Below are 13,274 nucleotides of genomic sequence, written 5' to 3'. Positions count from 1 at the left end.
CTTTCTCGTGTCTCCCTGAAGCTGCACTCCGACTCCTCCCTAGTAACTCTTCAGAGGAAATTCCCATCCCATCCAATTAATGATAATGCTTCTGAAGATGGTGGAAAGCAGTTTGCACAAGAGTGCCATTCAGAGCTAGAATAGATAATACCATTTCAGATGCATATGCACGCACACACACACACACACACACACACACACACACACACACACACAGTATGGCTATTCTTTGCCACAGGATACACACAATTTATTCACCATGACATAGGGCTCATGAGTTAGAAGACCAAGAAAATGAAGGACTGTGCATAGTTCACTGAGGGATGCACACTTTAGGTCATTATGACTAGTAACAGTTTTATACGCTGTTTGCCGTCACACAAATAGAAAAGCTGAGGGGTCTAGCTCTACAGTGCTAGCACCTGAACACAGACAGATCCTGCAGAATTTTCTTCATCCATATACGCCTATGTTTTCTTCATTCGAGACTGAACCTGATTAGTCAGTGTGGGAGTACTGCAGCACACATGGCACTGGTAACGGCTCAGTCCATTCTATTCCATTCTAGTGCACGACTTACTTAAAATGGCACATAGAACCATATGCTTACTTCTGCAGCTCTTTTCTGCGTTAATAAAAAATAAATCAATCAAAGTCAGATTACTTACACACCCACATCACTGCAGCCCTGCAGGGTGCTGAAAGCAACTGTACAAAACCCCTGCATGTGAATATGTATTTACAGAGTGGGCACAGCTCGGTATTCATTCATTCATTCATTAATTGATTCAACTTTCAATGGGCAATGTGAATTATAGTTCAACCAAAATTATTTATTGCCGAACTTTATCTACCTTCTAATTAGCCTAAGCTAGTTTTCAGCCAATTTGACTTTGTGTTCTTTGCAGTTAACTTCCGAAAAGCAAATGAAAGAAAACGCAGAACTAACCTAAAATCAGAGAAATGTTGATTTATCTATCTGTCTGTCGGTCTGTCTAGAAGTAGGAAAGGCTTCACTGTAGGACACAAGGTTTCCACAGAAACAGGACCCTTGAAACAGAGGTTCTTTCTTAGACGTGCAAGCAAAGTGCTTCTTTATTTATCTACTATGAATTGACGTAGTCAACATGGTGGCTAAAGCTGTATCATAGCAACGCAAATGACAACATATAGGTAGATACGCTAGCTAACTAATATTGCCCGAGAAGACTTGTCCCTAACTAGCTAGCTCGCTCTACATACTGCATATTGATAGCTAGCTATTTGCACGTCATTTGGAAAATGGAAACTCTGCGACAAGAAACAGATGAGGCAGGACCGTCTATTGGATCTGAAAACCCAGATGAACGAATTGCTGCTCGTCGTCTCCGCATAGCTGCACGAAATGAAGCCAAGAAAAGGTAACGCTAGCTACATTTAGCTTGTTAGCTTGCTTTAACTAATTTATTTCGGTCTCATCGGTTGGCTTTTGTTTTCGTCATCACGTCTCATAATGTTTTAATTTTGATGGACAACCGAAGACAAGAACTGGGGAGTAATTCCCAGGAGGATACAGAAATTAAAGAAGTTCGGATGAGTCAGAAAAAAGTGGAACAAAGTGAAAAGGTAGTTATTTTCAATTAAAAAGCCACTGGATACATACTTAATTATGTTTGCAAGTGTCTGTCACGTTTCTGTCCTTTCTACAGCGTATGGCTAAGTTACAAGCTGATGGCACAGAGCTGGTGACCAACATCCTGGTGGCAGCAGATTTCAGAGAGTCAAAGAGGAGAGCAGAGATGGAGGAGGCACGCAGGCTAAGGTGCAAACACACACACACACACACACACACACACACACACACAAAAACAAAAACAAACAAACAAACAAAAAACGCCACAAACAAACACATCTTGTTTCATCACATCCTAATTCTGTGCTGACTCTTTGCAGGATTGAGAAGCTGGAGAATGAGGCCAAGTCCAGCCTGGAGAAGTTTGAGGAGATCACACAGAAGTGGACTGTGGCCAAGGCGAAGCAGATCCCTCAGGACCTGAGAGATGCTCTCATTAGCCAGCAGATACTTTGTGGCCAGCTCCTAGAAGACAAGAACAAAGTCATCATTGAACTGCAGCAGGTACACAGTTACTCACACACACTCACTAACTTTCAATAAGAAGGAGCCACAATAAATATATCCATTTGTGTGTGTGTGTGTGTGTGTGTGTAGGAGCTGAAAGCAAGCGATGATCGCTATGTAAAGGACCTGAAAAAACACACAGAAGAGGTAGATCTAATGATTGAACGGCTGCAGGAGCAGATCATATCTCTGAAGAAGTCCTACAGAGAAGAGCTTGACTTGGTCGAGGTGTGGTAATGCACTCTTCTGCCTGGAGCAGCACTAATGTGGCCTTCTGCCTCCTCTTACCCCATCAGAACATCCCCCCCTTGTCATTCCCATCTTTGTGGCAAATGACACTCCTGATCATTTTCACTCTAAAAAGCTTCTCCTGGAAAAATAAGTAAGAAAAATGAGAAGCAACAAAAATATGGGACAAGCATTGGCCTTTACAAAAAAAAAAAAAAAAAAAAGGAATTTTTTTGTGTTTTGGAGTTTGTGTTCTTTTCCCCTCATGGTGTTCCATCAGACCTCCAAAAAGTGGTACTCGTGCATCAGTTTACTTCAGGCAGATGAAATACTCAGTACTTAGTAGGTTTTGGGACAACACTGCAACATGTTGACCATTCATCAAAATATACAAGCAGAGGTGCCATGGCGAGTCATGTTTTTTTTTTTTTTTTTTGGCACAATGTCACAATAATTTGGTATTATGAATAATAAATACAGTTTGAGAGGTACATAGAGCCCCTGGGCAAGGCATTTAACCCCTACCACCCTTTGTGCTCCTGTCAGTTGGGTAGCAATTGAAATGAACAGTAAAGTGTAACCTAATTTAATTACTTTGTGTTCCCCAGTAACTATTTACAATACTTTAGTTGTACATGCAGTACATTGCAACACCAAGCCATAGTTTCTCAGGACTAGACTCTGAGGGCTATGTATTTACTTGGTTTCCTGATGGTGCTGCAGAGCACATTCGATGAGGAGCGCAGGACTCTGCTTGCAGACAACAGGATGAAGTGGGAGCAGCAGAGGCAGAGACAGAGTGACAGAGAGGTAAAGGAGCAGGTCATCAACCACCTGGATTGAGAGTGCCTCGTAGGATTCTGGGAATCATAGTCCATTTGCAAGGCTGAAGGTGTGATAGTGTGCGTATGTGTGTGCACATATACATGTGTGTTGTGGTTTGTGTGCTGGTGTCTGTGTGTATGTGTCCACACACACACAGCTGGAGCTTCTACTACAGAGGATGCAGCAAGTGGAGGAGCATGAGCTCCAGCTGCAGAGGCTGCGGTTGGATAATACAAAGGAATGCAACACCATCAAGGCCAAACTGGAGATGGATGTGCAGGTGCGTTGTGCCAAACGCACAACAACACGGGGGAGGAGGCTTACGGTTTACGGAGGTGATGTGAGATGAGATGATGTACATATGGAAAACTGATTAGGTCCAGAGAGATGTATTATGAGATCAAGCGTTATTGTCTCAAATTTTTCTGTGCTTATGTGTGTATGTGCACACGCATGCACCCATGGTTTCATGTGTATGTGTAGATTCTTGAACAGCAGTTGCAGAAGATGAAGGCCACCTGCCAGCTGAATCAGGAGAAACTTGAGTACAACTTCCAGGTGCTGAAGAAACGTGATGAGGAGAACATCATTACTAAGTCTCAGCAGAAGAGGAAGATCACAAGGTACTGCTCTTATCTCCCTGCTTAAACCCCAACTTAAATCTGAGCTTAGACTTCCTCAAGCACTGCTACAGAGAGCTTAAAGCCAGAACATTGGGCAGACTTTATACCCTGATGCAGATATATTTAATAAGAGCTTACTTTCAAAGAATACTAAATGATTTATGTTTTGGCTGCGTTCAGTACTGCATGTATGGCAACAGGACATACAGAAGCATGTTATCATTCTTAAATAAAAAATCATGGACTGTCATTGATTCCAGAATGCAGGACATCCTCAACAATCTGAAGACCAAATGCTCCAATCAGGAGAAGCAGTCTCGCGAGGAGAACCAATCATTGACTGACGACTACAAGCGCATCATGCAGCAGTACAAAGACATGCAGAGGAAGATGAGGTAAACAAGGACACCTCTACACACACACATGCCCAGACAAAGACCCACACAAATGACGTGACTTATGTCCCAGTTTATATATCACTGTTGTTCGCATGTGCACATGGGCGAAGGCACTTTGCAGCGGTCGATGCCAAGCGCCTTGAGGACGTGTGGCTCATGAACGAGGCAGAGGCAAAGGCCCTAGTCCGGCAGGCCCTGGAGATTGACCGGCTCATCCACGAGCAGCAGCTGGGTCTGGCCTGGACACCTCCACCCCTCACTGTGATGGAACAGCCTGGGCCTGTGCAGCCACGGAACCGGATACAGCCGTCGGCCCGGCAGGCCGCGGCACAAGCCCTGGTGAGAAGAGAGGCTCCGGGGGAGGAGCGGGAACTGGAAGAGCAGACAGACGGGAACACTGTGGAGGTCCCTGGAGGTCCGGAGTCCACTGGGGGCAGAATGGACCAGAAGACGGTGAAAAGGCTGCTGGAGCTGTTGTGTGATGAAATGGTGAGGGGTGTGTGTGTGTGTGTGTGTGTGTGTGTGTGTGTGTGTGTGTGTGTGTGCCAGAAAATTGAAAAGGTTTATAAGTAGCCGATAGAACCTATATCTGTGTCTTCTATTTGTGTAGATTTCCAAAATAATGATTTTTGTTTTGTTGTTTGTTTTTCCTGCTTCTGTTTGTATCAGGGCTTTCTGATTGAGAGCAAGTTGCTCAAGCTGCTCTCGCCTCTGGAGAAGGATGAGAGGTCTCTCATAAAGCTCGACTCCATCTTTTCTGTGAGTGGAGCAAAATAACCTGACCCACCTCACAAAGCACAGCGATGACCTGTCCCTGCACTCACAGTTAGGGGCCTTGTACTGGACCATGCATACCAGCGTAAGCTATGTTTTTAAAGCCTCAGGTAAATGGAGGTCAATTGATCTAAATGATGTTTAAATTATTGCAGGCATTGGCGATAGAGAGTGAAGAGGATGTTTATAAAATGGCAGATTTTTTTATGAAATACAAATTCCAACAGAAAGATCAGGCAGAGGTGAGAGAAGCTCCCTAATTCCATTGGTTATATAGACTTTTGTCATCATATGTGGTACATTAGCTAGGCTCTGAACCACCACTGCTGTTTTCTAGCAGCACAGTTCTGTGAGTAACCAAGGAGAGACAGCAGAGCAGAAAGACTCTGATCTTATCCACCCAAATGATGTACTGAGGGCTCTCCGAACCTTCACAGCTCTGTACTGCAAGCCCAGGTGTGTGTGTGTGTGTGTGTGTGTGTGTGTGTGTGTGTGTGTGTGTGTGTGTGTGTGTGTGTGTGTGTGTGTGTGTCTGTGTGTGTGTGTGTTTCTATACAATTATCTGTGCAGACAGACTCTGACAGTTATCTCTCCATGACAGAGACATCTCGTCCCGGCAGCTGAGCGGCATCCCGGAGTTGGAGGGGAGGGACGACTCAGAGGATGGTGCATGCTGGGAGAGTCTGGCAACCGTTGTCCCCGAGCCCAAGCTGAAAGTGTGGAGCACGCTGGAGGCAGCTCTGGAGAAGTACCAGTGAGTGAGACTGTGCACCCCCAGGGAACGAATGGGCGTCCAATCCAAGCCAGCAAGCAGTCAGACTAGCTCTCCTCAGTTTCACGCTGAAATTGCATGGAACCCAGATTTCATCATTCATGGCCACTTTTACACAGTGAATGTCTCCTCACCTTTCATTTATAAGCCGATTTTGTTAAGAATTTGTTTGTGTCCTGTTGAATAAACATGATTGTTTTCACAGTTTTGTGCTGACTGAGAGATCCAAACTTGTGAATGAAACACAGCATCTCAAACAGCAAAACTCAGAGCTTCGGATGCTCCTGCACCAATATCTCAATTCAAAGGTAGGTGTGTGGGTGTGTGTGTGGGTGTGTGTGTGTGTGTGTGTGTGTTCGTGTGTGTGTTCGTGTGTGTGTGTGTGTGTGTGTGTGTGTGTGTGTGTGTGTGTCTGAGCATGAAATATATTGCCTTATTTGGTCTCCTGTGCTTTCAGTTACCAAATCGTCTCACATTTCATCTCCTGATAGGTCAATACTGAACTGGCAATCCCACCTACCCAGGTGATGAAGTTGGACCCTGAGTGAGGTGGACCCTGTTTTATCAAATCCGAAGAGATGAAATGAACTGATTGCATTTCCTTTTTTATCTTTAAAAGCTTAAGACTCACTGTTTTATTTTCAGAAACAATAAAATAATTTAATAAGCATATTTATGTATACTTGAAAGCCTAGAAATATTAGTTAATGGGTGTAAAGAAGGCATGGATTCTTTCTTTTTAAGAACAATGTTCCAAATTCATAAGACTTATCAGCCGATTCAACATGATGTTAATAGCAAACAACGCATCATTAACAGGTTCTCATTCATATATGTGGACTGTCAGTGTGTTTGAATGTTTGAACCTGTCTCACGGTAAATTTCCTGTTGTAGCAAGTGCAGTAAGACAATAAAAGAAATATGTAAACAAGAAATACATTTATTTATAAAGAATACAGAGCCTTGGCAATTCTTTGTAACGGAGAAAAGGGGAAAGATTGTGAGAATGGGTGGGGAGGGGGGCAAGAGTGAGAGAAGAGGAGAGTGTGTGAATTCTGAAAGTGTGTTTGTGCACACTTGTATCCAAAGGTAAACAATTTCAAAACAAGATGGGGCCATGTGAGTCAACTTTAGAAATATCTCTGTAAACATTTTAGAGAAGAACAGGCAATTACTTTTAGAAAGCCCATAATCTTATAATAAACCATTTGCACTTAATTCTCACTTAATCTCTAATTTAATCATTATAAATGTGCATAATTGCATATGAACTAGTGATATGCAAGATAGAAATGGCAAATTATGGTTCAGGAGGATAAGGGAAATATTGCAGAAAATGTACTACAGGATCAATTGGGCACAAATAATCTTGTACACAATCAACACCGAATCCAGTAAACAAGTGCACAGAAAACCATCTCCTTCATGCATAATGGTACATCATTAAGTTTACCCTTTTGTTAATGTACCAATTTTGTGGTCATTTATGTTGTTTCAAGATCTCTGGCTTGTCTAGAAATCACCCCCCCCCCCCCAAAAAAAAAAACTATGAAGATATTACACAGGATTTTTTTTTTTTAAATCAGTAGGCTGTGGTGTTATATAACTAGAATCTAACCAGAGAGTGAGCTCACTATAGCTTCAGAAGTCTAAACACTAGTCTTAAAGGCCTGGGATAGAGATTTACATTAACAGCATTCAACTGACTTACCCAGAGCAGTGCACATACAATTATCCATAGACAGCATCCGTATCTTTAGGTTATTGTCCCCCTCTAGCAGGAACAGCTGGAGGGGCAGAACTTGTCTACAGAGGTGGAATCTTATGAGGATGATGAGGAGGAGGAGGTTCAAATCCTGAAACGCCGGCTCAGGCAGGGCTGGGTAGAAAGAAGGGTGTTGCAAAGGCACATGAGATTCCTGATCACTTTCCCCCCTCATCAGGCACCATAGCAGTGATGTGGGGTTTAGGTCCAGTCCTCCGAGTTACTTCCCTGCCAAGGGGGTGATGCATGTGTGGATAAAAGACACATTCATGCCGCTTATATAATTAGTCTACAGCTGGTTGGGAATGCGGAGGCTCGTGGGCCGACATAATCTCATCTGCAAAATCGATGTCCCATAGCTCACTAGTAGTGATACAAATATGTTCATGCAAATTATTGCTTTGCATGATTATCAATGAGCGAACCTGCCTGACCACAAGTCTGAAAATTACAGAAATAGGCAGTACACAGACATTGATTCATATCAGATACAGAACTGAAACCCAAAAGACATTGAGAGGCTTGGTTTGGAGTCATAAAGAGAATATCTGGCCTTCGACATGTCCCTTGGCATATCACTATCCTCATTCAGCAACCTGAAAGGTCAAGGGTTTAGTTATAAGAGGGAGCTTTTTAAGAGCACAGTACTAATCACACAATAGAATTAAACCCAGTCTCGTTCCTCGTGGAAGGGAGATAAATAAAAAATAATTCCTTCCAAAACTCAACAAACCAATGGGATGGAAAAAGCTAGAGCTGTACCTGGCTTTTTAAATAACTCGGGACTTAAACCCTCACAGACTAAAGAATTCATATCTTCAGACTTGGTGAAGATCTTGGATGAGCCCCCAAAACTGGTGCAGCAAGACAGTAAATGATAAATGCATAATCATTTAGTAGTTTAATACTTCTTAGTTGAGAACAGGCAATGTTTTCAAAACAAGATTGGGTCTGGGCAGTCACTCTAGCAATCAATATCTTTGTGAGCATTTTAGAGAACAGGTCTTATGGAAAAATAACAGGAAAAATAACATGACTAATATAAAGCCCATAATCTTATAAAAACTAACTACTTGCATAAGGAAGACCTCAGAAAATATAAAATAACTCTTGCAACATTAAACTCCCATATATCAGTCAAGCATGATGGCTTTGCAACTGCAGAAGTTAGGAGTACATGATGAGGAAGGTGTCTTGATGGAGCAGGATCTCAGGATACCACAAACATTTGCCATAAGAAAAACAAATTTAGGTGTCTGAGAGGAAAAAAGCTATGAACAAATATAGACTAAGGAGAAATACAATTGGCTGCTATGCCATGATTTAGTCATCAACTCAGCACCTCCATGTAGTTGAAAGTTTCAAATGTGTTACATTTTTATATAACTGGCAGTTTTCATCATACCACAGGTCTCACGATTGCAGTTAGTCAGTCATCTGTGTCTTGGGTCTTTGGTTTGGGTCTGACATATAAATGTGTGTCCCCATTTATATTTCAGTTTTGAATGGCTTTCACCTTGAGAACAGGGCAATTTAGCACAGCAGTAAGTTGGCACTGGTGTGCTAATTATCACCATGGTAACTTTATGAATAGGCATTAAATACCATTAAATACCACAAGGTTGCAGTCAGGTTTTATCAATTTGTCCCAGTGTACTGTATTGCAATATTTTCTGTTTGTCAGTAGGGGGCGATATTTCCACACGTAATTGCATATTGTGCCAGGTGCATAATTGCTCACAGATCCTCAGGTTAAATGCAGGGCAATAGGCAATAATTCCCATAGTGTATCAGCTCTGTTTGTTCCCATTTGATCATTCAGATCAAGCATGGGAGGAAAGCTTTGTTTAAAAGTGAAAGCACTGAACATCTTGGAGGGGAAGGGGGTGAAAATATAGATGATCTAGAAGCTAAATATTGCATTAGGAACCTAAAATAAACTTGAATGTGGTAATAGCAACATAAATCTTTAAAACTTGTAATGGTAGACCTGAAATGTTTCTAAACCTGATCTGATCCGTTCAATCACAAAACTTGGATTACTCCTTCCCGTACCCACATTCACTCACTACTCATATACACTCTCTCTCTATCTATCTATGTCTCTGTCTTACCCTCTCTCTCTCTTTCTCTCTTTCCCACCAACCCTCTCTCTCTCTCTGCTCACCACACAGGCATACAGACATTTTTTAGCCCTTCAACAACTCTCACATTACTTAATATTGCTCTTTTCTCTGTCTCTGTCTCTTGGATAGCATCACCCTGATGCTATTGTGCGATATTAAACACTATTAAACGCTGGCGGAGTCACACAAGGATTGGGATTTGTGATGCTCATGAAGACAGATGACCTCCATTTCTTAATTAAACTCATACCGTAGCTGGAAGCGGTACTCTTTATCATCATGCTCTTCCACTTAGGAAAAGTTATTTTAAAATATATAAGTGTATTTTTTCATATTACTACATTTTTCATTTATTAAATGCTTGTATGTGTAAATCTGTCATTCTAGACACATAGAAGTTACGTAATCTACTTGCTCCTGTACAGCAGCTGAAATGTGTGAGACACCGAGGACGCGTTACGCCGACTGTAACGGATCGGAGACGAGCGAGGACAGAGAGATCTTGGTAAACATAGGTGGTGTCAAACAAGTTCTCTATGTTGATGTGTTGAACCGCTACCCCCAGACGCGCTTGGCTGAGCTGGCCAACTGTTCTGTGGATAATGCGAATGACCTGTTGGAACTTTGCGACGACTATGATGTGCGGAAAGGTGAATTTTACTTCGACAGAGACCCGGACTCTTTCAAATGCATCACAGAGTTATATTACTATGGGGAAGTCCACATGAAAAAGGGAATATGCCCTATGTGTTTTAAGAAAGAAATGGACTTCTGGGGAGTTGATGTGCACTTCCTTGATGAATGCTGTAAAGGCAGTCTGAATGAAGTGGAGGAAGAGCTGGCACAAATAGCTGAGAAGGTGCATGAGATTCTGTACAATGTCGAGGGAACTACACCAGCCAGTGTGAGCAAGCGCTGCCGGCTGTTCCTGTGGAAGCTCATGGAAAAGCCTGAATCCTCCTTGTTAGCACGTGCGATGGCCATCCTGTCCTTCCTCTTCATCCTCCTCTCCTCCGTGGTCATGTGTATGAGCACCATTCCTGAGCTGCATGTTCACGACGCAGGGGGCAACGAGGTGGAGAATCCGACCCTGGAGTCCCTTGAGACGGCGTGCATCATCTGGTTCACTATCGAGTACGTGCTGCGCCTGGTCTCGGCACCCAACAAGGTGCGCTTTGCCTTCTCCTTCATGAACATGGTGGACTTCCTCGCCATCATGCCCTTCTATGCTGTGCTTGCGCTGACGCACCTTGGCACGGCCGTGACAGAGCTGGCCAGTGTGCAGCATGTTGTGCAGGCGCTGCATGCCATGCACTTAGCGCGCATATTCAAGCTAGCACGCCACTCCTCAGGCCTGCAGATGCTGATGTATGCACTGAAGAGCAGCCTGAAGGAGCTGAGTCACCTGCTCATATACATAGGCATGGGCATCTTCCTGTTCTCTGCGCTGGGCTACGGCGCAGAGAAGAACCACCCAGACACCTTGTTCACCAGCTTCTCCCAGTCCTTTTGGTGGGCAATCATCACCATGACCTCAGTGGGCTACGGCGACGTTTACCCCAAGACTACCCTGGGTAGGTGCAACACTGCCATCAGCTTCTTATGTGGCATCATAGCCATTCTACTGCCCATCCACCTCATCATGAACAAGTTTGTGATCTTGTACGGCAAGCAGCGCATGCTCGAGACCATTGCCAAGCATGAGATTGAACTGCTGGCACTGAAATCAAAGGAGGACCAGGTGTCAAATCATCGGAGGACCAGGCAGCCGAGTAGCTCTGCCACCTCAGTGTGGGAAGGTGCCATTTGGGTTTCGCAGAGTGATACCTACATTCCACTGCTCCAGGACGAGTGCCGAGGAACACGCATTCCAAAATTCAACCATAACTAAGGTAGAAGAAATATATAACAGAGTATTTAATGTCACAATGGAACTATATTATTATGCTAATATTGTATTCATGGCTCATCTTTCTCCACGTGTGCTTGGACCACGGGATATTCTAGGCAAGTTAAACATTATTTTAATTACAGCTTATAGCAACAGCTGTATTTGTTTGAAAATCTGACAATGATGTGTCTCATATAAATGACAAAGTAATAAACACTGTTCAAACCATAATTTCAACCAATGTCATACTCAAACATTTACACAACCACACTATTTCACATCATTCCAGTCAAGACAAGTTGTCTACTTGGCCAAGCTTTGACTTATTACACAGTGCACAAGACGATTCTGTAGATATCTGATTGCTTTCTGGCAGTGTTTAAATTCTACAGTGTAATATTGGTCCATTTGTTTGTCATGTCTTTTTTTGTACTTATATGATACCTTTTTTCATAACCTTTGTTTCCAAAGTCTGTCAGCTTATGATTTGTTTTAAAATAATTTTCAGAAAAGAGAGAAAAAAAAAATGTATATATATATTGTTCTAGATGTTGTTCTAGATGTTGTTCTAGATGTGACAGCATTAGTTGTGGGGGAAGGGCAGTCTTTTAAACAAAATGGAAAGGAAGTTCTGAAAGCTTAAACTGCTAGAAGTATAGAATATTTGGAGCATGAAATGACAACGTCACCTGTCAAATAGAGTAATACACAGTTGTTTTTATTCCACTAAAATTGCCCATTACTTGTAATTGCGTCTGCGTGTATGTATGTTGTCTGTACTACATAATTTGCAACACAGGGAAAGCATAATTTATTGGCTATTTATTGGCTCATGAGTTCATTTGCTCTAAGGCAGAAGTGAACCGCTGCTGTGCTGAAGGTCCAGAGTCTAGTACATTTAGGAGATTTTCCTGCTCAAAGCCACCTGGTTCAGCTTAGCAGTTCTGTACCAGGCTAAGTAGTTGAGCAGTGAAATCACCAAAACTGTGCTGGACTCCATGCTGGATTCTGTGCTGGACTGAACAGCACAGAACAGGAACTGTGCAACCCCCCTCTAAAGCAATTCCCAAATTAAACCCAGCAGATATTAAATGCAGTAATGATGTAAATGTTGAAGTCTGTCAAACTCGAGTTGAAATATTGCTGTTCACTGTAATAAACAGTTTATCTCGCTTTACATCTTGTACATTCCAGCAAAGCTCTTTCTGCGCAGACTTTTATGAGCATCTGAGATAATTGACCTCTCTGTAAGCTGTTTGAAGAAGGGGATTTCAATTTTTCAGGAGTGCTCTGAGCGTCCCTCAGGGTGAGATGCTCCTGAACATTTTTCAAACTGTGAGCTTTGCTTAGAAGCTTAGGGGCTTTGCAGAGAGTTACTCTCTCTCTCTCTCTCTCTCTCTCTCTCTCTCTCTCTCTCTCTCTCTCTCTCTCTCTCTCTCTCTCTCTGTGTGTGTGTGTGTGTGTGTGTGTGTGTGTGTGTGTTTGTGTTGACGGCTGCAGCCTAAGATATGACATAGAGCCAGCATGGGGGTGGTCAGATGAAAAGTTATTGCTAATAACAAGCAAGCAGTAAGCCCAGCTAGCTCACTCCCACAGTCTCATTCCACTCTCTCTCTCTCTCTCTCTCACACACACACACATACACACACACACACACACACACACACACACACACACACACACAACAAACATACAAACACAAAATAATTTAATTATTCTTTAAGACCTTTGCAAATATGTATTCTTTCTCATA

At 42.8% G+C, this 13,274-nt stretch overlaps 2 protein-coding genes across 3 annotated transcripts; both read left to right on the top strand.

Moving 5' to 3' along the window:
- The first annotated feature begins 1,132 nt into the window (after positions 1-1,132).
- drc1 (dynein regulatory complex subunit 1 homolog (Chlamydomonas)) lies at positions 1,133-6,680 on the top strand. Of its 2 annotated transcripts, none has more exons than XM_027027680.3 (16): positions 1,133-1,400; positions 1,521-1,605; positions 1,689-1,801; positions 1,933-2,116; positions 2,210-2,347; positions 3,071-3,157; positions 3,330-3,452; positions 3,656-3,795; positions 4,056-4,190; positions 4,304-4,682; positions 4,863-4,952; positions 5,123-5,209; positions 5,308-5,423; positions 5,569-5,721; positions 5,945-6,047; positions 6,231-6,680. In XM_027027680.3, the coding sequence occupies exons 1-16, from the start codon at positions 1,282-1,284 to the stop codon at positions 6,285-6,287; spliced, it is 2,109 nt and encodes a 702-aa protein (XP_026883481.2). In that variant the 5' UTR covers positions 1,133-1,281; the 3' UTR covers positions 6,288-6,680. The 2 variants fall into 2 exon arrangements, with proteins under 2 accessions (XP_026883481.2, XP_026883480.2); XM_027027679.3 differs by having other exon boundaries at positions 1,135-1,400; positions 5,305-5,423.
- A 3,383-nt stretch (positions 6,681-10,063) lies between these two features.
- Positions 10,064-12,698, top strand: LOC113588489 (voltage-gated potassium channel regulatory subunit KCNF1-like). Its single transcript, XM_027027684.3, has one exon. The coding sequence runs from the start codon at positions 10,064-10,066 to the stop codon at positions 11,519-11,521; it is 1,458 nt and encodes a 485-aa protein (XP_026883485.3). The 3' UTR covers positions 11,522-12,698.
- The last annotated feature ends 576 nt before the right edge of the window (positions 12,699-13,274 follow it).

The sequence above is a fragment of the Electrophorus electricus genome, chromosome 2 (assembly GCF_041902795.1).
Source record: "Electrophorus electricus isolate QZ-2024a chromosome 2, ASM4190279v1, whole genome shotgun sequence".
NCBI classification, from domain to species: Eukaryota; Metazoa; Chordata; class Actinopteri; order Gymnotiformes; family Gymnotidae; genus Electrophorus; species Electrophorus electricus.
Note: the sequence above shows the minus strand (reverse complement) of the source record. Positions and strands in the feature narration are given on the sequence as shown.

Excerpts from the sequence above, each read along its gene's own strand:
- drc1 (XM_027027679.3), top strand. The coding sequence starts at position 1,282 with ATGGAAACTCTGCGACAAGAAACAGATGAGGCAGGACCGTCTATTGGA. Across the intron at positions 1,606-1,688 it reads AAGTGGAACAAAGTGAAAAG|CGTATGGCTAAGTTACAAGC; the intron begins GTAGTTATTTTC and ends TCCTTTCTACAG. Across the intron at positions 3,453-3,655 it reads AACTGGAGATGGATGTGCAG|ATTCTTGAACAGCAGTTGCA; the intron begins GTGCGTTGTGCC and ends GTGTATGTGTAG.
- LOC113588489 (XM_027027684.3), top strand. The coding sequence starts at position 10,064 with ATGTGTGAGACACCGAGGACGCGTTACGCCGACTGTAACGGATCGGAG.